Here is a 25,770-nt window from a genome sequence, read left to right as displayed (position 1 = left end):
TCTGCTGGATGCACTTGTTATCCAAAATATCTTTATTAATAATAATAATATTCCATTCATATCCAGTTACTCTCTTGTTAAATTGGCAAAAAGTTCAACCACTGACTGTTTGCAAATATTTATTGTTACAGGTGGGCAGATAAACAGTAAATTGCTGCTATAAGTAGGCACCAAAGATGCCAAGTGTACTGCATCCTTGTGTAACACAACAGGATATTAAATATAAAATGTATTTGATTTGTTGGTCTGGTTTAAGGTAGGGAAATATGTTTTATATATATATAATGCTATGCACGCGCATGTGCAGGCTTGCCTCCAGTTGTCTCCAATGGTGATTAGATGCCAGGACCTGGTTACATAGCAACGAAGGACGCCTCCCACTAGAGTAGCAGGAATGACTTCTCCTCGCACACTCATGCGCAGAGTACTACGAGTGGACTGATCACAGCTGTTCAAAATGGCCGCCGTCCGTCACTGGGGATCCCTTGTGATGTGCTGTCTTGTGGTTCCCTGATTAGTTCATTGGTTTCTTCTGATTGACTACACTGGGTTTTTTTTAGGTATAAATATCTGCCACCGCTCTTGTCCTGTTGCACCTCTCTGAAGAAGGGCCTCTCTGGATCGAAACGTTGGATTGCATGTGCCATCTATTCCTAATAAAGGTTTTTTGCACCTTATCACTGAGTGCTGTTTCTTGATTTCTTTTTTTGGGACTATCTATCTATCTATCTATCTATCTATCTATCTATCTATCTATCTATCTATCTATCTAAACAAGAAACAAACAGATGCCTCAAAATAAGCACTAAGCATATCCAAAAGTATTACATTTATTAAACAATATCTAAGCACACAGAAACATTGTTAAAAATATCTGAGAGGAACCCCTTATACCAAAATTAACTGCCTGAGAATATGAGAATATGTAGTCAATATGCAAAAGAAACAATGTACCTAAGGATATAACCAATGTACATAGAAAAGTGAATCACTAAACTAATCCATTGATTTGTAACTCTACTAACTGAGTGTTTCAGGTGAAAATATAATTCACCCTACCCCCTATAGACACTGGCCGGTGTAGGAGGCTCTATGCTAAACCGGACATCCCCTGGTAATACACATCACAAAAATACAATATAACCAGTGTTAATCTTATACCCATAGGAAGATATATAGAGGGGAGACACAAGATTGAGTGAGTGTATAACAAGCCCTATAAAACAGAGAGTGAGAGTTCCTTCATAGTCTGTGAAATTCCACACAGTATTGGCCGAATAAATCAAATACTTATCCGGATTCTCGATGGTTGAAAAGTCCAGAAGGATAAGTCAACTTCAATGACTTGCAGCAGCATAACAATCCACCTGTCTGAGTGCAGCAGGCAATGATTGAAGCATGGCGGATCATCTCTTCTCGTAGCGGATTCAACGGCCGATTGTAAACACGCAAGTCCCTGTGTTTTCAGGGAGCAGTACAGTCGGATGGGGGGCACCTCAGCAAACCTAAAAACAGAACTACCCCGACGTACATTTCGCTGAGTATGTAGCTTCTTCTTGCAGGTATTTTGGTTATATATATTTATATATATACAGTAGTTGACAAATGAGGTCGCCCGGGGCGACTGCATTTTACCCCCTGGCAAGGTGTTTCGGCGAGATGGTGCGGCGGCATTGTCCTCCTTCTCTGACTCCTCCAACTGCACTTAAAATGGCCACGCAGCGTCAAATGATGCCACGTTACCATGCCAACGGTACGCTACGATGTCACGTGGTAAGGAGGCAGCGCGCGCCGCACAAGCAGCGTCAGGCCCCCCTCCACCTTCCCAGCATGAGTCCTCTGCGGGCCATCTGCAGCAGGCTCCTGTGGGGGCATCCACAGCCCCCCCATCCTACCTTCCCAGAAATAAGTCCTCCGTGGGCCGTCAGCAGCAGCCAGCAGGCTCCTCTGCTTCCACCTGGTAGTGGTGCTGCAGGTCCCCAAACATGTCTTCGGTAAGTCTGTTTTTTGTTTAATATTGTCAGGGTTCTGCTCGTCACAAACCAGGGTCGGACCGCGTGGCTGAGGTAGGGTTGTAAAAGCACCGACCTGAGACCGCGCAGGCTGATCCGGATTGCGCAGTTCGTTGTCATACGTAGCAGGATCAGGGAAGGAGAAGACAGCGTCGTCGTTGTACAAGCCAGGGTCAGGACAGCAGACATCAGGATAAACATTGTTCAGGCAAGAGTTCGGCAACAGGTAGTCAGGAGAGCCCCGCTTCAGCTTAGGAGCGCGGGGTTGGCCTCTGCGCGAGCGACGACCATGGCCCATGGTACTGGTCACAGGAGATGGTAGGCAGACCAGAGTAGCACACCGCTGTGCTGCACGGGTGCACCAGTGCTAAAGCGCAAGAGTCCTGAGCGGGCTGGGGAATCCTCTGTAACAGTGCAGGAACCAGGACACGACCTCTCTAGATTAGGGAAAGAGTAGGCCCCAGGAACCAGGAAGCTGTAGATACACAGGGAAACCTCCGATTCAGTGCAGAAATCCAGGAGGCTGAAGGACGCAGGGACGAAACCTCTGCTTCAGCACAGGAGAACAGGAAGCTGAAGGACGCAGGACGGAACCTCCGTATCAGCATAGGAGAACAAGCGGGCTTGAAGGGAGCTGAAGGACGCAGGGCGGAACCTGGTATCAGCATAGGAGAACAAGCGGCTTGAAGGAAGCTGAAGGACGCAGGGCGGAACCTGGTATCAGCATAGGAGAACAAGCGAGGGCTTGTGGCAAAACAGTAGTGACATCCAGTTAGGACTATGCTCGGCAGGGAGCATTGTGGGAAGACAGTACTTAAAGGCCAGCGGGCCAATCCCCGGAGGGGGTGTGAAGGTACTGCTCCAATGAGTGAATCCAAGGCTGGATTGCAGTGATAGATTGCACAGCTGCAGTAGATACCAGAGGGAGTGTGTATTGCTTTGGTTAGTGAATCCAGCCTGCAACAAACATCAGGAGAGGTGCTCCAGAACCGCACCGGTCTGCAAGGTGAGGCAAACCGTAAACCGCGGAGCGGATTCCTTACAAATATGTACTGGGGGTGGGTGTATTTTTTATATGTATTGGGAGTGGGGTTCTTTTTAAAATGTATTGGGGCGGGGGAGGTCTTTTTAAAATGTATTGGGGCATCGGAGGTCTTTTTAAAATGTATTGGGGCAGCAGGAGTCTTTTTAAAATGTATTGGGCATTTGGGGTCTTTTAAAAAAAGTATTGGGGCAGCGGGGGTCTTTTTAATATGTATTGGGGTGGCGGGGACTTTTTAATATGTAGTGGCGGGGGCATTTTTAATATGTATTGGTGGGGCGGGGTATTTTTATTATGTATTGTGGCGTGGGGTTATATGTATGTAGGGGTGTGGGTTTTTTTGATATGTATTTTGTGGGGGGATTGTGTGAGAGTGGGGTAATTTACGGAAGGTGGGGGCGAGTGAGAGGAGGGGGCAAGTAAGAGGAGAGAGGGGGGGGAGGGAGTAAGAGTGAGATGCAGGGGGGGAGAGAAATACATCCGAGGCGGGAGGGAGGGAGAGTGAGTGAGACAGAGGGGAGAGAAATTCATGGGTAGAGAGTGGGGAAAAAGAGGGGGCTTGTGAGGTGTGAAATGGGGGAGGGCTCACAATACCGCCGGGTCGGACCCAACTCTAGTCCTGGGCCCTGCGAAATCTGTCTGCGGCCCTGGCTCTCTCTGCGGGATGCAGTGCCTGCTGCCACTCTGCAGATCCGAAGGGGGATGCCTGACAACCTCCCATGGCCCCCCGCAAGATGAAAAGCCTGTAGTGTGAAGGTTTGCCCGGCGCCGTGCGCGTGCACTGGCTCACCTGGCGCTGTACGCATCTGCAGGACCCCTGAAGTAGGCTGCAACATCTTGATCACCTTTCCCAATGAATGGCCCCTTCCCAATGAATACAGTCACCCACCCAGTTACCCACCCAGTCAGTCAATCATTCACCCACCCAGTCATTCAATCATTCACCCACTCAGTCAGTCACTCACCCAGTCAGTCACCCACCCAGTCAGTCACCCACCCACCCAGTCATTCAGTCACCCAGTCATTCAGTTACCAATCCAGTTAGTCACCCAGATTTTTTGTCAAGCACCTACCCATACCATTGGAATACACTCCCACACACACCTTTTGTAAAGCGCTGTATACACTGTGGGCACTTTATAAATTTATATTTACACACATACGCACACACACATGCATACACACACTCTTACATCAGTAACATTCAGGGACCATTTAAAATCTTAAGTCATAAATCACATACTGCATGGGGTGGTGGGGATAGGCTTCAGTCAGATACATTCCAGGGTGGACTGTTTTAAGTTAAGCCCTTTTTTTGCTTTATCCATTGTAACATCGCCGGCAGAAGAGATCAGTGTATCTCGAAAGCTCGCACAAATAAAAGCATTTCGTTAGCCACAGAACGGTATCATCTATTCGTTTTTGATTATTAAGCTCGGCAAACACGGTACAGATACCTCTACATCCATCTATCTATCCATATATATATACTGCAATGAAGCACAGAGTGAAAAAGCATCCAATAGTGTAATATATTTAATGTAACCAGATAAATAAAAACAAAAAAGCCAAATGGGCATTCACACAAGTAAATTCTTTCAAAAGCTTATCACAATAGATTGTAAGCTCTTCGGGGCAGGGACCCCTTTTCCTAATGTTACTTTTATGTCCGAAGCGCTTATTCCTATTATGTGTTGCACATATTACTGCTCTGAAGCGCTATGTACTGTATATGGATGACACTATGTAAATAAAGATATACCGTACATACACATCAATCTGATGTTATGATAGGGCATCTCCACATCCAGTAGTCCTGGGCAGTTATTCTACGCACAGCTGGCGTCCTGTGCTGATATCTGCAGTTCTCCAGGAGCTCTGTGTGATTAATATGCTGCTGCTGATTAGATTCTCCTTGTTCTCCGAGGCAGTGCTGTTCTCCACTCCCTGCCCTCCAGTCGGTGTCTCCATCAATCATGGTCTCGGTGCGACATTGAAGCTTGTGCCTCTAATGTCGATGCGCCTCACTCAATGTATGTTTGGACGCTGTGCTGTAATATAAAGCCCTACGCGTTTCAGAAATCTTAACTTCCTCAGGGAATACAATCCGGGGACTACCAGGGTCCTTTACATAGTGTTTCTTAATAAAGTGTGCATCATGTGATGGAAATCATTAGTAGGAGGAGCAAATATCAAATGAGACTCGGCACAATTGTTTGATGCTTAGAAAATAATATATATATATTGGGTAATACCTTCTATACCCACTCCTCAAATTTCACTGATATACATGCAGCAAAATAGGTGCATCACAAAAATGTATCGAGGCCTAATGTTACATGTCATGCCTCTGTAAGTATCACTGTTACATCAAAACCCAAGAAGTCTCTTTATACATATTGTCCGTACACAAACTAAATGAGAAAATTTGAAGGAGTGTATTTTACATTGATTGGTATGGTTAATTTACAGGTTCCACCTCCCGCTGAGTTTTAATTATGTATGTGATACACTGCCAATAAGCTGATTTAGTTGCTAAGGGGTTTTTCTTTTGGGCATGTGGGATTGAAAGCAATTTCAGTTCATCTTCCCTTGTCAATGGTTTGAAAAAACTCTAAATATTTAGTGAGCAAATTCAATTTAAGTTAACAGACAATAACAGTGGTGCTGTATGCAAAAGTAATTTCCCGGAGTTGTTTGTACTTGAAATGACATGGGAGCATAATGTTATTTTATATTTATAGATATATATGACATTTTAAAGTTTTTTTTAATATTTAATTATAACTATATATACAACTATAGTATTTTAAGTAGAAATACATGAATGGGCTTGCATGTCTTTTACATACCCCAGAGGTTGAACCTGCTTCATCCTACTGTTATTGTCATACAGGTCAGACTGCAGACACAGGTTTTAGTAATGACATAAAAATAAATACACAGGAGGCTACCAATAAATATATATACACCATAGGTTTTGCCTGCACATATATACCACTTATATGTTTAACTATATAATAGTGACTGTGACCAAAAGTGGTGCATAGGCGCTCCTATACAGAGTGTATTAGAGTGATATGTTATTAAACAATATTAAATCACTAAAAAGGTTTAAATGGTGCACTAATAAATATTAATATAACAAAGTGCATGTGCAAACAATTACAAAGTGAAAAAGATTGCAGTTTAACCCTATGGAGATATATAATACTGTAGGTAAGATCATTCAAAATCAACGTTAATAGTTAGATGCATGTTTGAGTATGGTTACTGAATTTGAATTGTGAAGCTGGCAGTAGTTATGATACACAAATTTGTATACACGTAGGAAAGTGACAAATACTGTACCATCCACTGTACAAGATATAAGAATCCTCTGAGAACATTTGTATGTCTTCTGCGGGTTCCCTAAATCTGCTCTCAGCAAGGATTCTGGGTAATGATGCTGTAGATGTGTGTAGAGGTTTAAACCAGGTGACTGCTTTTCGGAAATAAATGTACTATATGATTTATTTTTAAAACCAAAGACAGAACATGAAACACAGACAGAGCTCAGTGCACATCCAGTGAAACCTATACATGGTACAGTGCCTAAATATATATCTATAGATATCTATTAAATAAAATGGTCTTTTAGTTTAACATTTTGGCCAAAGTGTTGTAAGCCCCTGAGCCACTACACGGCAGACCACATCTCAAGGGTCCCTAACACTAATATAAATTCTTAATAACCTGTGCATTACCAGGAAGAATGATTTATAATAAATCGGTCAAAATTAGTTGCTAATTCTGATTGAAGCTTTTATTAACCTGTACATTACCAGGAAAAGCACTCTGTATTAGATTTGTCACAATCATACTGCAAGCAAGCAAGTTCCCCTGAGAGTGGGAGATGCTATGGAGTGAGCTTTTAACCATTTAAATGTGGGAGGGGGTGAGCTTCAACAAGATAGGAAGAGCCACCTTCCAATCAGCTAAGACCAGCTGAACAAGATTTGTAAAACATACAGGACACCTGCAAGCTCATATTGAACCCCCAAAATAACCACATCAATATGAGCTTGCATGTGTCCTGTATGTTTTACAATATGATTTATTCCAGTTTCAATCTGTGCAGATTAATCAAAAACCGCCATTGGATACAATCCGCTGGCAGATATTAACAATCATATCCGCAGATTCAGCAATCCGCGTGATGCACCAGCGGATTGCAGAATCCACGGATTGGATTGTCATGGATAAAAAAAAATCCGGAAATGACAAATCGCACTTTTTGAGAATGATTCGCGGAAATCTACGCACCAAAGGAACTGTCCGATCCGAGGCCAGTCAAAATCCACAATTTTTTTGCCCATCTCTCTTCTGCATGCCCTTGTGTCCCTTGGTAGCAAGACACGTACATGTGGTCTGTACACATGCCAGGGGAGGGAGACAAACGCTTGCTTCCCTTTCCTGCCTTTTAAACCCTTGCTAAACTCAGGTGGACTCATTAGGCATGTTCTATAGTGCTGGGCGCGTGCTACACTGTGCGCGCGGATTTTTAGTTGGCTGACGTTAGTCAGCCTTTCTATAGAAGGGCCGAGTGCGCGCAAGGCAGGGAGAGGGGAGGCGACAGACAGCGGCGAAGATGAGGAAATTCATCTTTTCGCGCCGCTGCCTGCGCTCAAATGTGTGTGTGTGTGTGTGTGTGTGTGTGTAAACAATTACAGAAGTAAAAAAAAAAGTATTTATTAAAGTTTTTGTTCTTTAAAAAATCTTATCTAGGACTTACTTTCACTCACACAACCCATGCACACACATACTCACACATACATACACACATACATTACCTGCTGCTCCTGGCACTATATACAGGAAAAGCATGCGGCACGTGCACGCGCGTTCGCATAGGAACGCACGGCCGCATGCTGTATATTACAGCCCTTAGTAGCCCTGCCATCCTGCAGACAGGGATTAACCACTACCTGGCCGGCACCCAACAGCTCTGTTGGTAACAGGCCTGGCCTGTTACAGACGCACACTTAATTTGTTCATCCTTCGTTTTACCTATCATAATCTAAATAAGAATATTTTACAAGTGTATTTTGGTGGCGTTTCAGATGTGTTGTTCAAACTGTATAATGATGTAAACAAAAGTGTAGGGGAGCATTCATATTTAATGTGAAGAGAAAACTAAAATGTAAAAACTCATTATACAGTACATTGTTATCTAGGGTCCTGATAAATGACAATAGGATAGCCCCATTATAGAGATCTGTGAAGGACATACAGTTTTACCTATAGGTTTTAAACGAGTGTGTGTATATATATATATATATATATATACATATATATATATATATACTAACACAAACAAAGAGTTGCGCTAAAATGTGTAGTGGAACCAGGTGTTGATAAACATGTGCATAAATAATAAATCAATGATAATTATTTTAAGAAAATCTAAATAAATAGTGCAACACCAAAAATTATTATAGATGTATTAAATATAATAGAACCAAACAAGTGAAATAAAAAAAATGAAGAGTCCAAATCAGGAACCAGTCTGTATGGGGAGGCAAAGCTTCTTGATATGATCTCGCCAGATCACGGATATCTACAAAAAACAAAAAGAAAGAAGCGCCAGCTCCATAGCATAATACTGTAAAAGTAGGAGGAATCTTTATTCAAGCAGAGAGTGGTCACCAGGACCTATACTCACTTAGTGGGTACAAACACAATCATTTGAAACAATCTGTAAACAGCAGCGGGTCAGCGCAGATAGATGTAGCAGGCAGGTGGCCAGGACAAATTCGGTAATGAAGTAAATAGTCAATAGGGGAGGACAGTCCACAGTGTACCTCTTGATGTAGTGGTGAAGATTGCACCACAGCGTAACTCCCACCAACTTGTAGAGTATGTAATATAGTGTCCTCCTGTGGTGATATAAAAATGTCCACACTGGGTTCTCAGCAGCAACAGGTAGAAAGAGAAGCTGCTGTGAATCGAGGTGCTTCGCAGCAATGGCGGCACCACGAGGAATGGGAGAAGAGGTAACTGTGAACATGCAAAGCCTCCAGATAGTAACACAGTGAACTTCAAGCCTGGCCTGGCTCCGCCTGCCGTATGCGCGTCACCGCGTGCTGACGTCACACGCCAACGCGTTTCGTCACGATCAGTCACTTTCCTTGAGAAAGTTGGTGGGAGTTACGCTGTTGTGCAATCTTCACCACTACATCAAGAGGTACACTGTGGACTGTCCTCCCCTATTGACTATTTACTTCGTTACCTATTGGTCCTGGCCACCTGCCTGCTACATCTATCTGCGCTGATACGCTGCTGTTTACAGATTGTCTCAAATGATTGTGTTTTTACCCACTATGTGAGTATAGGTCCTGGTGACCACTCTCTGCTTGAATAAAGATTCCTCCTACTTTTACAGTATTATGCTATGGAGCTGGCACTTCTTTCTTTTGGTTATATATATATAATTTTCTCCCCTCCATTGCTGCTGTTCACATGTGAAACATAATGGAATCATGAAAATATTCCAGCACCATGTTTATTATAATTTTTGGACCCTTACGTTCTGCCAACTATTCTGGGAATGATCATACATTGGCTTTTAAATTTCCTTTTCCTTTTGGGGAGTTTTGATAGGAAAAGGGCAATTTAATGCTAATACACAGAGAGTGTGGGTCCTGAACACCAAACAATCTGTTAATATTAGTGGAATTCTACCTTATTTTAATACCCTGGTAAATGTAGATACTGTACCATCAAAAGGACAGAGGTTTACTGAAAGCACAGGCTTGTCAATTGAAATTGACTAATCTCCATTCTTCTTTTGTCTTTCCAGAGATAAATGGAAGGACCTAAAAGAATAAAACTTCAAAAGAGATTAAAAAGAACAAAGACATATGGATTAGGATGCCAAAGTCAAATCCTTGAACTATACACTTAGAAGGGACAGTGATTATGTCTGCATTTTGGAAATGCCTTTATATTACAGTAGTTCTAGATACAAATACAATGAAATACTTAATACAATACTACTCCCATTTATATTCAAATGAGTGTACCTACAATGACGTTTCAACAGCTGCTCTTAAAGAGACCACAAAATAGCATTTGGCCTAGAATGTTCTGATCCTTCTTTAAAGATAAGTTCCAACACTGGGGAATGTCTGTGACTGTGTCCCTAAAGGTGGTTATTTGTCCACTACATGGGGGATAGCACCCCCCATGGCATATTAGATGATGACCTTATCCAATAACGTGAGAGGTTTGCTAATGCATATGTAACCCATGTTCCCCCACCCTAAAGAAGATTTCCTGTGGTTACCTGATGATTGTGCTACCTGTATGGCTCACAGGAGGTTTGAGCATCCACCGGTGGTAGTGGGGATAATCAGGACAGGCTTTTAGGGATCTTCACAGCTTTTCACTCATTGTTGCAGCGCCTCCATTCCCACAGGGCCTATAGGAATAGGTGCTGTCCCCTGTGGAAAACACTCACTCCCTCCCTGAAGAAACTGCAGCCTCAGGCAAGAGCATAAAACAAATAACAGTTCTTTATTGCAGCAAGTACACAACATACATATCATCATACTCTTTGCTTTGGTCCCTGGACTCATCTCCCAGGGCTTAAGGCCCCAAAGGTCTATCCTTGACTCCCATACTACCTGGTGGAGTATGGGGTAGCTGAACCCACTCCCCTGAGGGAGGGGAAGGAAGGTGAACCAGAGTCTTGGCTCCACACTTCCAACTCTGCACAGACAGAACAAAATTTAAGATACAGCCCGTTTTGTAACCAGGGGAGGGTACTAGATCTGAGCCCCTGATAGGGCAATACCCAGGCCTTAGCCCCCCCCCCCCGTCACTCAAGGGAGTTGTTTACTGCAGCAGCAAAGAGCATGGCTTTAACCCTAACACTGCCTGCGCTAGTACCAGGGCTAACGTATTAGGTAGGGCAGATTAGTAGCCCAGGGGGTACCTGGCTACACACAGTTAACAATGCAATCCCTTCCAATAAATAGTATGGCCGTGACTACAGTACATCACTGATCATGTAGTATCCCACATCTCATAATGAATAGAGGCCAAAGAGAAGTAAGGATAAGCAGGTGAAAGTAAGCGTTTGACCTCTAAGGCTGCGGTCCCAGTCATCACTGTGACACATGCTCCTGGCGGGAGGGGGGGTGGCGCGTGCACAGCGCTAACCGCGATCTGCGGTCTTCAGGAGAGAGGGAGCTTGCGACGGGAGGGGGCGTGGTCGGGGCGTTTGCGGGGGCGTGGCCATGATGTCACGCGGCTGGTTCGCCCTCATTGGATGAACCGCCGGCGGGGTCGTGGCCACGCCTCCTTCGCAAGGACTAAACTTAATTTTCTTGAGTTTAAAAAAACCTTGCAGTACGGCGCAGCTGCACCTTCAACGGGAAGGTGAGTACTGGGCCCAGTCCCATTGAGGGGCGGTACTTATACGCACAGCGCACGCCTCGGCGTGCGCTGTGGCAGTTACTGGGACTGCAGCCTTAGCAAAATCGCTGTAGGAAGATCAATGTCTCAGTAGACTCCAAGAATGAAGCTCTTGTAAGGATGCCAAAAATAATAATTTCCCAGAGAGGCAAGGGGTAAGGAAACATGGAATTTGGAAAACCTTTGGCTATGTAAATAAATATAAGCTGAGTAGTACTCTACTAGGTTACATTTCTGACAGCAAAGGTGTTACACAACATTCAATTAAAATTTGATTCTGGTCTTCGGAAATTCAAAAGGCAAACACCACCTGCAATATACCTTTCTTCAAATGAACTGTAGGAATCTCGGGTGGACAGCAAAATCTACATGTCAAAAATGTACACAAAATCAAAATTGTATTGTTTATATCAATAATTCATACTGCATTCTTTGAACTGCTATAGGAAAGACTGACACATTATAACAGGGAGCATGCTATAACAATAGTTTTATTGGATTCCTTTAACATTTCAGGTGTTGTCAAGGTGGATTATGGTGATGTATCAGACAGAAAAGCACTTAGAGAAAAATTAAAGTGTAAACCATTTTCTTGGTACCTAGAAAGCATCTATCCGGACTCCCAGATTCCAAGACGTTATTATTCACTTGGTGAGGTATGATTTATATGCTTTGTTTACTCTAATGTTGCATCTTATACAAATTGCTTTGAATATTACTGTATAGTATAACCAATGCCGAAAGTATATGGTTTAAACAGCACTCTAAGAATATACAGGAGTTAAATAAGACTATGGTGCACGGGAACCGGGAGGGACCATATTCCCTCCCAAAGGACAATATAGAACAAGAAATGGGGGGGTACCCAGCACTCAAATGAGAAAAATAAAGTAAAATTACAAATATGTTATAAAGAAATGTTACTGTGATATTGCCACAATATGACCACACAATAAATATACAGTAGATAATCGCAAAGGTCAGTTATACATTATACGTACAACTGTGAGTAACAGCAAATGGAGTGGGAGAACACTGTGTGGGGGAAGGGAAAGGAATAAGGAAAAGACAAGGGTAAAGGGGGAGGGATCAAGACAAATAAGGGGTACAATGTTTCGGGGCGGAATGTCCCTTCTTCTGGCCCGTTCCACAAGATCACAGGGATCAAGGGTACTTCCCTTAAGTCCTACAAAGACGGTAGCTCCCAACACACTGAACAAATAAAAACAAAATATGGCAAACTATAAGATGATCTAGTGATCCAAGAGTGGTCACTAGTAAATGTATGCCCAAACAAGGCTAGTGGCAATTACACCAACCAACTGTAGAGTATACCTCAAGGATAACCGGTAATTAGCAGAGATAATCTCAAGCAACAATGTTACAGTATATAAGACAGTAACGCAGGGGCTAATAACAAAACTGCTACAGGCTAAGCAAGCCAATATACTTTTATCAAGGTTTGCAAATAAAGTGAACATGAACAGCTAATAAGGAAATGGATTTCGTTCGTAATCCTACAGGTACAAGAGCAGGGTTTTTTTAACAGGGAGGGAAGCATATGCTACCTGATTGACTGACTGACTTTCCTCCGTTTAAGATGACGTCACATCATTTAAAAAACTGGAAGCCACCACATGGTATACCCACCAATCGGATTGCTGGATGTACCATTTGTCAGCCAAATGTGACATTACAGGTCTTACATAGGTCTGTCACGTCTCATTTGTACGCAAGAAGCCGTCCCATCAACATCTCCTGGAGCAGTTGGATTAGAAAGAAGAAAAGAGAGAAAAAAGAGCTATAGTACTCACCAGAGATTCCCCTTCAAGCAACTGAGGATCATAGACTTCTTTGCATCATGCTGTTGAGGATCATTGCATCGTGGGGCAAGAGTTCGTGCCACAGTTGGATGAGGAGGGGGAAGTTTGATTTTGATTTTATTTAATTGTGTTTTTTTTTTTTTTTTTAGGTTGTCCATTGACTGGCAATGTGTTTATTTATGCCCCTTTTCATGGTATAGATAAACACTTTGATAATCAATGTATATTTGCGAAATTTGATGAATAATATATATATATATTTTTTTTCCAACTTAAATTTTTATTGGAAATTACAAGTGCAAACATTGTGTCACAGCCCGTTGTATCACTTCCAGTTATAAAAACACACATTTTTGATCATCACTAACACTCATCTACTGTACAGACGACATCACAAACAAGACGAGACGAACTAGACAAGGGAACCGGGTGGGGAGGGAGGGGAGGGAGAAGGGGCGGAGGGAGAGAGGAGGATGCTTCAAGCTTCTTTGTTCGTAGCTGTCATTGTGCCGCCTTGATAGGTGCTGACTGGGTTGGCTTTCTGGGGAGAGACCTGCCTTTGTGTCCTCCTTCCTAAACTAAACCCGTGGGGCTGTCTGCTATCAGTACGTCGCTACGTCACGTTGCATATCCGACCTTCAAAGGAGAACGCATCTGTTTTTATTAGTGCAAAATCGTGGCGGCATCCACCCCTGGGATGTCTAACTGGGCCAACCATGGTGCCCAGACTTTTAGGTAGTTTGTGCCAGAGTCATTAATCAAACTTGTTAATTGTTCCATCCTGCAGACATGCCAAATCCTGTTTCTGATCTTAGGGATAATAGGGATTTCTTGTTGCTTCCATAATGCTGCGATCTCGCATCTTGTGGCTGATGCAAAATGCACGATCAATTTATGCGCTGCATTTGACAGACCCCGGATCCGCCTGCCCAAAAGGAACACCCACGGGTCCAGGGGGATCTCCAAACCGAGAATTCGCTGAATCCAGTCTCTAATCTGTTCCCAAATAGGGGCCACTCTTGCGCAAGACCACAGCATGTGTCGCAGATCCGCCACCTCCCCACATTGTTTAGGATAAAGAGGGGAGTAGCCTCTCACAAATTTAGCTAAGCGGGTTGGGGTGTAATACCACCACATAAGGACTTTATATGCGTTCTCCATTAATGTGGTGCAGATTGAACTTTTTGCAGCTGCCTGAATAATTCTGTCCCACTCTTCGTCTTCTAATGTCTCCCCTAAATCCTCTTCCCAATGTCGAATGTAGCACAGTCTGTTCTCGTTGGGCTTTGTCGGGCAGATCACTTCCCTTACATTCTAGATGTAAGTCCCCTTGTGTCCGTACCTCTAGAACACAGCTGCTCAAAATTAGTTCGTGCCGGTCTAATTGGCGTTTTATTATAAAAATCTCTGATCTGGAGGTACCTAAAGAATTCGCTGTTTGGGATAGTTTTAGAGGATTTAATTTGTTCAAAGGTTTGTATGGTCGTTATACCCTCCAGATCTTTAAGACGGGTTATCCCCTTTTGAGTCCAGTTTAAGAGGTTTTTGCTGTTCAGACCCGGAGCGAAGTCTGGATTGCCCACAATTGGCGTCATCAATGACTCTTTAGTAGTCAACTGACAACTAAATTTAGTGGCCTCCCAAACTCTTAGTGAATTGGCCATGGTCTGCAGCGGCATTTCCATCTTGCGTACCCCTCTTTTGGGTAGCCAGATTAAGTTTTGGAGTTCAATCGGTGCACAACAGTTCCTCTCCAACTCTTCCCATCTCCGTAAGCTTGGATCTGTGTGCCATTGGAGAATCTGCCCTAATTGGGCTGCTTTGTAGTAAGCCTGCAAGCAAGGCACCGCTAAACCTCCTCTTATGGTGGGACGCTTTAAAATTCCCTTAGCAATTCTTGGGTTTTTCTTATTCCAAATAAATTTCATTATTTGTGACTGTAGGGAGAGGATGTCCGCCTGTACCAAAGGGATAGGGAGACTCTGGAAAAAATATAACATCTTTGGGAGGAGGTTCATTTTCACGCTATGTATCCTCACAATCCATGAAATACTCCCCTTCATCCAGGTCCTGAGATCCTCCCCCAGTGTCTTAATTACCCTGGGAAAATTAGCTTTATATAATGTTTTGTAGTCCCTCGTGAGATAAACCCCTAAATATTTGATAGCGGAAGGTTGCCATTTGAAATTAAAATTGGTAACTTTTGGTAAGTTGATATTGAGGGCTTCAGATTTAGACTGATTGATCTTAAACCCCGAGATTTGGTTAAATTTACCCAGGATGTTGAATACGTTTGGGAGAGACGTGAGAGGTTTGGCTAATGTAAGAATGACATCATCAGCGTATAGAGCGGCTTTGTGCAACTGGTCTCCCACTGGGATTCCAGAGATATCTGGGTTATTTCTAATGTGCGCCGCTAAGGGTTCTATGCACAAGGCGAACAGCAATGGCGACAACGGGCACCCCTGCCTTGTTCCGCTTTTGATTTCGAATTGTTCTGAGGGGAAACATTGGTGTCTCACCCTTGCTGTAGGGTTCTTGTATAGCGCTAGGATGGCCTGCAGGAGGCGTCCCTCAAAGCCAAACGCTCTCAATGTTTCTGTTAGGTAGGGCCAATCTATCCTATCGAAGGCTTTCTCAGCGTCCAGACTTAACACCATGGAATGTATGTTTTTCTTTTGGGCCAGATCCATCAGGTCACTAATTCTCCTGGTGTTATCTGCCGCTTGCCTACCTCCGATAAACCCTACCTGATCCATGTGTATTAACCCGAGAAGAACTCTACCCACCCTGTTGGCTATAAGTTTGGAGTATATTTTAATGTCCGAATTAATCAGTGAAATGGGCCGGTAGCTCTTAAAGTCTGCCGGGTCCTTTCCGGGTTTGTGGATCACAGAGATTGAGGCTTGGAGCATTTGTGCTGGGAATGAGGCCCCTGCTAGAATTTCGTTGAATAACTTTAACATGTGGGGGGCTAGTATCTTAATATATTTCTTGTAATATAAGTTTGAGAAGCCATCCGGCCCTGGGGCTTTGGCAGGTTTTAGTGCCTTGATGACCCCAGAAAGGTCCTCCATCGTGAAGTCCGACTGGAGTGCCTCCCTGTCACTTCTCTCCAAGATTGGTAGGTTTTGGTAGGTTTTAAGAAGGTCTTTAACGACTCTCTTGTTTTCAGATTGTGGGTCACCTTATCTTCATTGTATAGTTTTTCATAATACTTTTTGAACTCCTCTACAATTTTCCCAGGAATGGAGGTAAGGTCGCCTTCGTGGTTTCGAATTGCATGAATATGATAATTTGGAAGCTTATTTTTTAGCTTATTGGCAAGTAGTGTGTCAGGCTTGTTTGCTTTTTCGCTGAGACCAGGCCATTTCCTTCTCAGCCTGGGCAGAAAGGAGGAGATTTTGGTGTCTAATACTTGTTTCAACGTGTGATCACTCTTATTTATTTTGTGTAGGGAAGAGAGCTCCGCTAGTTGCTTTTCTAGCTCTTGGTTTTTTTTCTCCCTTTCCCTTTTCCTTTTAGCGGCCAGATTCATTATTACTCGCTCTAGGTCTATCTAGTGGTATTAGTGTGCATCGCAGCTTGATAGATGCATGGTCAGACCATGAAATATCATGGATCTCGGAACGAGAGACCCCGGGGACCATTCTATTGGATACAAGGAAGTAATCAATCCTGCTATAGGTGTTGTGTGGGTGTGAGTAGAAGGTGTATTCCCTCATTCCCTGGTGTTGTTCCCTCCATATGTCGAGCAGTTGGCAGTCTCTTAAACCCTTTTTAATTGTTAGTACGTCAGGTCTATGTGTTGCGTTAGTGGTCGAGCATCTGTCAAGGTCCTCATGCAGTGCCCTATTCAGGTCTCCTGCTACGATAATATTCTCTCTTACCACTTTGCTAAGTTTCCCAAAGAATGTGTCAAAGAAGTCTGTGGCCTTTTCGTTAGGGGCGTATATTGTTGCTAATGTGATAGGGAATCCTTGTATTGCTCCCCGCACAATGAGGAACCTACCCTCCCTGTCAGTAAATGTCTTATAGGTTACAAACGGTATACGATTATGGATTAATATGGCCACCCCTCGTTTTTTAACCTTTGCGGAGGACAGAAGGTGTACCCTGTAGTCTTTATCAAGGAACTTGGGACAGTTGCCCTTTGAGAAGTGTGTTTCTTGCAAAAATAAAATTTATGCCCCCTTACGTTTATAATCCCGAAAGGCGACTCTATGCTTTGCCGGACTGTTAAACCCTTTAACATTGTGGGATATTAGCCTGAGTTCCTTACTCATTGAAGCATGTGGGTCGACGTGTCTGCCGTAATCTTTTCCTGTTTGGCGTGGCTGGTCCAACTCTGGAGCCTCCTGTCCTCCTTGTATCACGGCACATCTCCCTCTCACCTAAGGGAACAAAAAAGGGGGGGCACACAAAAGGGGAAACCGGGGGATACAAAAACAACACACAACATATTCTGGAACGTATTATTTCTCGACGTCTTGGCGAGGTAACCCTCTCGTCGAGGTCATCACCTTTGGGTATCCGAACTCTTCTCCAGCAGTCCGGGAGTAACTTGGGGTGGGTGCCGCCCTCCCCCAGAGTCCTGACCCAAAGGGCTTCACTAGGGCCCAGGAGAACCACCCTCCTCCCCCCTAGCGTGTGTCCCATGCGGATTTTGAAGCAGGTCGCCTCCTACCACTCCTGCCTCGCTCATACCTTATTTATATTAACGAAACCTAACTATCTACTAGTGGCTGCCCCCATAGCCCAGATTTCCCAGCGCCATACCAACTCTAGCCCCGTTTCTTCCCCTTATTTTTTTCAGTGTTGTAACCACTGCAGGACTCACTGTCACTCTTCTATCTCCACTCTCTGCCTGACCTCCCCCACCTCCTAATGCCCTTCACTGCTCCCTCATTCCCTTCTCTTGTTAACTTCTCCTGTCTCTCTATCTCACTTTCTACCTGCACCTGCCCAACAACTCACCCTCTCTCCCCGACCTCGTACCTTCCATCCTCTAACCCTTTCCCTTCACTTCCTTCTCAGCTTATTATCACTTCCCCCTTCCCACTTCTACCAGTCATCACTCTCTCCTCCCTCCGCTCATCCCACCTTGCCTTCTTCCCTGCTTATATGGCCTGTGTCTGCTCCTTTCCCCAATCTCCGCTCACTTACCCCTTCCTTCTCTAGCACATTCTTTTATCCTTCTACTCCCTTACAACTTGCCCTCTCTCCCCCTCTCTTACCTTACATTCTGCTGTCGTTCTATCACCTTGCTTACTCTGTCTATAATCCTCAACTTCCTGTTTAGCCCTCACTCACCTACCCTACCCTCTTTCTATTCCTACTGCCTTTGCTTCCCTTTTGATCTTAATCTCTATGTGCGGCGGCCCTCTTCTTCTCTCCGCCTCCGCCTCTGTGCCGCTTGATTTTTCAAATCCCCTGCCTCCGCCTGACAAGGTGTCCTCTTCTCGCCAGGGTTGTCGGACCGGCGACTCGTAGCCTCCTCGCGGGGCCTCCGTTTAGCGCCGTCCGTGGCGTTGACGTCATCCATCTGCGATGACGGGGGCAGGCTCCGCGCCACCTCCAAGATGGCGACGCTTCTTCCGGGTCCATCCGGTGACGGGCTTCCAGGCAACAGCCATTTTGGTTTGCTCTTCTCACCAGTGCGAAGGTGTGGGCGCCTGCTCCTGCTTCCCGCTCTTCGCTCCCTTCCGGCTCCTGCGCCTCACCGTGGATTCCCGCCGTCACAGGTATCTTCGCCATCTTGTGTGTGGGGGTGCTTTCGTGGAAAAGGTAGGCCGAAAGTTTATTAATAGCTTTTTTACTTTATTGTCTGGTGTCTTCTGTGGCCCGCTGCTGTGGACAGTCTCCTTCACAAGTGTGGGGCTCAATTCTCTCCCTTTGGGGGGTGGGAGCCTGCCTGTGGCGCTGTTCCTCTGGGACCTGGGGGTACCTTTTCGGCAGCTTAACTTAAGTCCTTCAACTACTGCGGCAACTTTAACTTGTGGGGATTTTTAGATCTGTGTCCCTCTGCGCCCTGGGGGACCTCGTACGCTGTTCCCATATGGGCTCAGGGAGTGGGCTGGCTGGGTCAGAGGCAGTAGGGGCCTCTCCCAGGCCCAACTTATGGAGGAAGGCTGGCCCTCTTCCGACTCCCTTATTGTGTATGCCTTGCCTCCTCTCGCCACCTGAAGGTCGAAGGGGAAGGTCCACCTGTACCTGACCCCGTTCTCTCTCAGGGTCTTCGTGACCGGTAGCAGGGATCTGCGGCGGGCCAGCGTCACAGGGGACAGGTCCTAAAAGATGGACAGTCTCGTGCCCTCGTGCTCCACAACAGGTAGGGGTCTGGTTTTATGTAGGACAGCCTCCTTTGTTCAGTATTGGTGCAACCGGAGTACAATATCTCTGGGCTGCTCGTTCTGGAACGGTTTGGCTCTTAGGGCTCTGTGGCACCTATCCATCACCAGGTGATCTTTTGGGGTATCTGGGAGCAGAGGCTCCAGCCATTTTGTAATGAACTCGTCGCAGTCCAGGACAGATTCAGGGACTCCTCTAATCCGGATGTTATTACGCCTGTCCCTGTTCTCCGAGTCCTCTTGACGCTCCCGTAATTCATTTATCTGCTCTTACAGGCCCGTGTATTTCCGATCTTGCCTTTTGATCACTCTGATCGATTAGTCCATTTTATTCTCCAGGGTATTTGTCCTTTCCCCCAGTCCGGACACCTCTTTCTTCAGGTCTTTAATCTCTGCCTGGAATAGTGTCTTAAGGTCGGTGTATAATTTATCAAAGTCGCACTGTCTGACTGGTCTCAGTGCCGGGTTGTCCCGCTCTTCCTCTTCTCCGTCAGGCTCTGTCTTCGACCCGGCATTTGAATGAGGCGCCATTTCCTCTCCCGCTCCACTCGCCCCTGCACGGCCAAAGTATTCCGGTAATCCTTTCTTTCTAGCCACCGTGGGGCCATTTCTGGACATCCTGGGACCGTAGGTGCTTTATTTATGTAAACTCTCAGTTGATTTGGTGATTTTGTTAATTTTATTAGATTTCAGCTAACGTTGTCAGTAAAGCGAGGCACGGAGCTCCTAACCTATGCGACCATGCTCCTTGCCGTCGCGCCGAATACTATTTTTTTACTTAAACGTGGGATATTCTCTCTGTTTTTATTCTCAGAATCAATAATGTTTACTTAAACGTGCGAGATTCTCTGTTATATATTGTTGGCGATACAACATTGATGTATTGCACCATCTAATATCCCACGTTTTTTGGAGATAAATTTTAATTATTAGGTTATCGAAGTTTGATGAATCCAGGCCTTAGTCCAATATCAAGCTCAAAATACAATAAAGCATATCTGGAACTAGAGTATGGCATAAGAGTGTGTGCAAATACAAAGCATACATAACATTTTGATAAGAACATATTGTTAAGACATGTACAATCCATGAATAATGATGGTCTGCCCTGTTTTGTTCTCTTTTTGTTGTAATTGATGTTCCCAAAGGATCTTTTAATCCATGAATTACCAAATATACCAATTTTATTATTAATACTTTTATACTTACCTTTATATTATTTGGGGATATTCTAATTTGATTGAGTTTTCTGTTCTTTTTCCTGTCTTTATTATTTTAGGTATTTTATTGGTGATGTTAATTTTGAGATGATCAGCTCTGATTTTGAATACTAATTGTCTTAACAATATGTTTCTATGAAACTATTATCTATGTTTTGTTTTGCACACACTCGCCATACTGTAGTTTCAGATATACTTTATTGTATTTGTAGCTTGATATTGGATTGAGATAGACCATTCCACCATTAAGTATTTGCACCTGTCCTCTTCAACCAATCCTAGGCTGAGCACGGGTTTATATGAATGATTATACTCTTTTTACTTTTATTCTCCGATGAAGTGACAGGTCGCCAAGTAGCCCATTTGATTCTATTAAAGACCGATTTCCCTCTAGCGAGAGTATTATTTATTACACTACCAGTCAAAGTCCATATGCTCTGAAATCAACACATTTGGCTACCAGACTAATTCAGGATGCTCTTGGGACATTCTTGTTCAGCTGACTCAGATGTTACCATCAAGTATCCACTGGTTGAGGTGAATGATCAATAGTCCTGGTGATGTCTGAGGCACGACACGGCATCGCATTGGAGTCCAGAGGTGATGTGTCCCATTATGGATTAAAGATTCTTCATGCGACTGGCTTTCTGTAGCGTAAGGTTTCAGCAGTTGTCTTTGAAGAGACTGCTACGTCAATCTTCTTATGATAAGCTTGTTTTTATTTCTCTTTTTGTACATGAGTTACTTACTTACCTCTTTATGCCAATTTGAATATTTACTGCTATACTACGAGAGTTGTGCACTTCTCTTTTATGTTTTGTTACTAGAGTATTGTTGCCACATCATATTTACATGTTAGGTCACATCCTCCTTGTTGAGATAATACCACAAAAATGCTCCAGTTAAAACAGAAAGGAAATAATGAACAATCACAAGTGATGGTACAACATTGTATTCCACCCTTTTCTTAGGTTAATCTATTTAAACAAAGCAATACCCTTGTCACGGGGAACCAGGTCTTTAACCCTGAAACTACCGGGATTCATTATCACTGTGACAAGTCAAGGAAGGTGAACAAAACAAAGTTTATTCTGGCAAAGCCAGAAAACATAGAAAATACACAATAAAACATACAATTACCCACTGGGGACCTGGGGAAAAGTCTCTAGCCTCGACTAGGTGCAGGGGCCCGCTTCAGATGGGCTTACCCTGTCCACTTCTCTTCCTGGTAGTCAGAGGGCTCTACAAACAGGTAGCCCCTCTGGATCTCTGCCAGTGAATCACAGTCACTAATCCCCAGCCAGAGGTTCACTGAGACGGTCTATGCCTCCAGAGCTGGCCCTCCACTTGGCTGAGCTTCCCGGCACAGTATATGCTAAGTGCTCTGCTATTCCGAGCAGAGCAACTTTGAAAAGCCTGCCTCGTGCTTCAGCGGACCCAGCCTGTTGTCTTGTACTCTGATCGGCCACACTCCTTACATAGCCCTCGTGGCTATCTTTAACATGGAGCATGGTGCGGTAACCAATCAGAGCACAGATCCTACGGTGACAGCCAATCACAAGCCGGAGACTCGCCTGGCTGCACCAATCAGAGGAGAGGGCGTGTTTAGGTGTTCAGACCTGCCCTGTGATGACAAGGATGCCGGCGAGCAGGAAGTTCGAACTGGCCAATGGGAACCGCGCCTACAAGCTCCGTCTCAGTAAAGGCTTCACATGCCCACCCCATAACGCCCGCTGGGTAGGCTCACAGACTCTGGAGGAACAAAGGGTCTCCCCTGCTGAGTGACCATTTTTCAGCCCTGGTCCTCTGCCTTTCCCTGCTCACCACATGGCCCAACACTTAACTGCTCCCATCCTCCCCTTTGATCCACCATCTCTATGCAGGCACCTCGGTTAATTGAATTACCCGGGCTGCCTCCATAGAGGTGAATTTTATATGGGGAACTTGATATTAAAACTTGCTGTCAATACATTACATGGGGAATACCTTTACGGAAATAAACCACGTCCCCGCAATACATGCTTGTTTTGGCAGGGAAAAACACAAGGCGATAGGGAATAAAGTACAGAAACATTTTATACACATATTAATTCCTTTTGCCCCCCAATATCCACCCTTAAACTCAGGTTCCCAAAGTCCCAGGTTTTAGGCACCTTCCTATAAGGAGGTCAAAATGCCCCGCTTAAGAGTTCACATAGGCGGCTAGGGAAACATTGTTATCAGGGGTTACAAGGCACACATTGTACCTGGCTTTGCACGCACATATGCGGCCAGATACACACGGTTTTGGGGGCAGCCTACCGGGCTTCACCTTTATTATATGAAGGCTGAAGGCTGGCTACCTCTACCTCTACTGGCTACCTCTACTGTGACAACCCTCATAAATAGAAACATGAGAATAATGAATTGAAAAAAACAATATCACAGTTACAATGATCCAAATGGTCATGGTCATTAAATTCAAATTATTAGTCAAAGAATGTCAACATTTATGTAACTGTCCTTAAAGGTTAACTACATAAAATAATGTTGTGAAAATATAGTAAAAAAAATACATTAATGTAGCAATTGATAAATTCATACATTCAAGTGGAAGTAATATGTTTATTATATATTTAAATATTCTGGATCTAAAAAGAAAGCTTTGCGACTGATCTGACAAAATTATAGAACCGTAAAGGACTGCAGGAGTGAGAAGTAGATTTGGAATAATCTTGGGTACCACCAGCGAAGTTTTTGCGATGCATGTTTAATACCCTTATCCCCCCCCCCTATGGGATATATGTGGTTACTCATGATAATATGGTGGGATGGTGCTCACCTGTAGGCTTCCAGGAGGTTTGAGTCTCCGCTTTGGGATGGGGAGTAGACAACAGGAGAGGCTTTCAGGATGGTGCTGTGCCTCCATCTTGCAGGACTCTGTCAGAGACAGGGTTTATCCCTTCAGGAACCTTTGTACAGTAGTAATTCAGCCACAGAACAGGAACAGTGCAACTTGATTTATTGCTGGACCAGCTCATACAATTCCTTTTTTATATTCCTCCCATGCAAGAGAGGTTGCATTCCCTTGACTAGGCCTCCCAGGAGCTTGAGGCCCCTAGGCTAGTCTTCACCCCTCTACCCCTGATGGGGCAGAGTAGAATCCTGCCTACTCCTTAAGGAGCAGGCTACACTGGACTCCAACTGACTACATTTAGCAGGAAGCCATGTTTTATACCAGGGGAGGGTCCCACTCCTTAGCTCTGGTAACTAGGCAGCACTCCTCCATTGAGCCCATCCCCCCTTGCACATGCTCCAACGGTTTCCAGACTATGCACCTATGCACCATGACACGGTGTAATATGTCATGTGTTGTTGTTCATCTGAGGTTGTATTTACCTAATTTTAAGACCTGCTAAGGAACAGATGATTGTTATGTCCTGATATGTAAAAACATAGAATTCAAAGAGGGTGTACTTTCTTTTTCACACCACTGTATTATAGGGTGCTCTGCTGACATATGACGGTGGTTAAAGAAATCAATATCACTTAAGAATTCTCACCATTCGATCCATAGTAACAGTTTTAAGTGAACCGTGGATATTTATGAGGTTAAGTCATAAAGAGTTGGCTACATACATATTTGGAGATCTCACAATTGCACATCATGTCTTAATGAATAGTTCCTTGAGCTTGTAAACCAATTTGTGCAGGCTGAAACATTCTGGCATATTTCACAAATGATGCCCCTGGTGTTTAATTATTTTGTATTTTGTTCCTTATTTGGTATCTTGACTAGAAGATGTTATTTTACAAGCCCCCTATCAACTGCATTTTTATCTTTATGCACAATATTCACACATTTTCATCAGAGATATAGTTTAATATTATTTACAGATGGAAAACAGTACATGTTTGTACACTGGCAACACACTATATTTACATTTATTACATTAGTCAGGACGTTTTATGCTGCCATAACATGTAAAGCCAATGTTACAATATGGCATATTTATCAAACTTGTTATTTGCTATACCATTGTTACATACAGTAGAAACCGGAACGAAGAGTAGCGCACTATTATAGCCACCGTACGAATTCAAAATAATAACAAATGTACTGTAAAGTGTAGCCAATAATTGGTGAAAGAATTATTGTCAAAAGTGATATCAATAACCTCCAAAGACTTGTCAGCCTAAAGATAGAATAAGTAATATATAGTGAAAAAAAATAATATATATATATATTACATATGTTTGACCACCAATTTGCGAGTGATCACTCAGGGAACAGAAGTGACAGATTTATATGTGAACATTACTAAAGAGTCACTAGTTTTATCAGTCCAGGAGAAAATATCTTTTAACCCAGGGGAGCACAATCTTTTCCCCCTGTGCCCCCCTGCCGGCTGTCCCCCTCTCCTCACGCCCCCCTCCTTACCATGGCTCTGACGTTCTGGTGGTCATGACGTCATATTGCCATGGGAACAAAAGGTCTCATGACCCTGTGGCGTCATTCGATGCTGCGTTGCCATGGCGACACGTCACAAGAAGATGTCTGAACCAAGGTAAGAGAGAGTTACAAATGCCTGCACCTCTTCACCAGCATTTAATTTAAATGCCTTGGTGAAGCGCGTGGTCCTCTGTAACCCCTGCCACCCCCCCCTTGCAGAGAATCTTGTGCCCCCTGGTTTGCGCACCCCTGTTCTAACCCAGAGAAAAATATATAAAATGGTCACTCCCTGTCTGCAGCTCCTGATAAATGTTGGCTCTACAAAACAAATCTATGAAAGAAATGAGAGCGAAAAAGAGCACACAACCACGCATAGTATAGAATGTATAAAATGTTTTTACATAAAAAAGGGGGTATCTATTGCACGTACA

The 25,770-nt window shown here is 44.0% G+C and overlaps 1 protein-coding gene across 5 annotated transcripts in view; it reads left to right on the top strand.

Annotated features, from left to right (window-relative positions):
• Positions 1–25,770, top strand: part of GALNT13 (polypeptide N-acetylgalactosaminyltransferase 13) — a 200,901-nt gene that overhangs the window by 124,770 nt on the left and 50,361 nt on the right. For all 5 annotated transcript variants that reach the window (XM_075609370.1, XM_075609369.1, XM_075609368.1 and 2 more), the window contains exon 7: positions 12,031–12,170. In XM_075609370.1, the coding sequence (XP_075465485.1) occupies positions 12,031–12,170 (140 nt within the window). The remainder of the gene's footprint in view (positions 1–12,030; positions 12,171–25,770) is intronic.

The sequence above is a fragment of the Ascaphus truei genome, chromosome 7, assembly GCF_040206685.1.
Source record: "Ascaphus truei isolate aAscTru1 chromosome 7, aAscTru1.hap1, whole genome shotgun sequence".
In the NCBI taxonomy this organism is placed as follows: Eukaryota; Metazoa; Chordata; class Amphibia; order Anura; family Ascaphidae; genus Ascaphus; species Ascaphus truei.
This window is presented reverse-complemented; position numbering and strand designations above follow the sequence as displayed.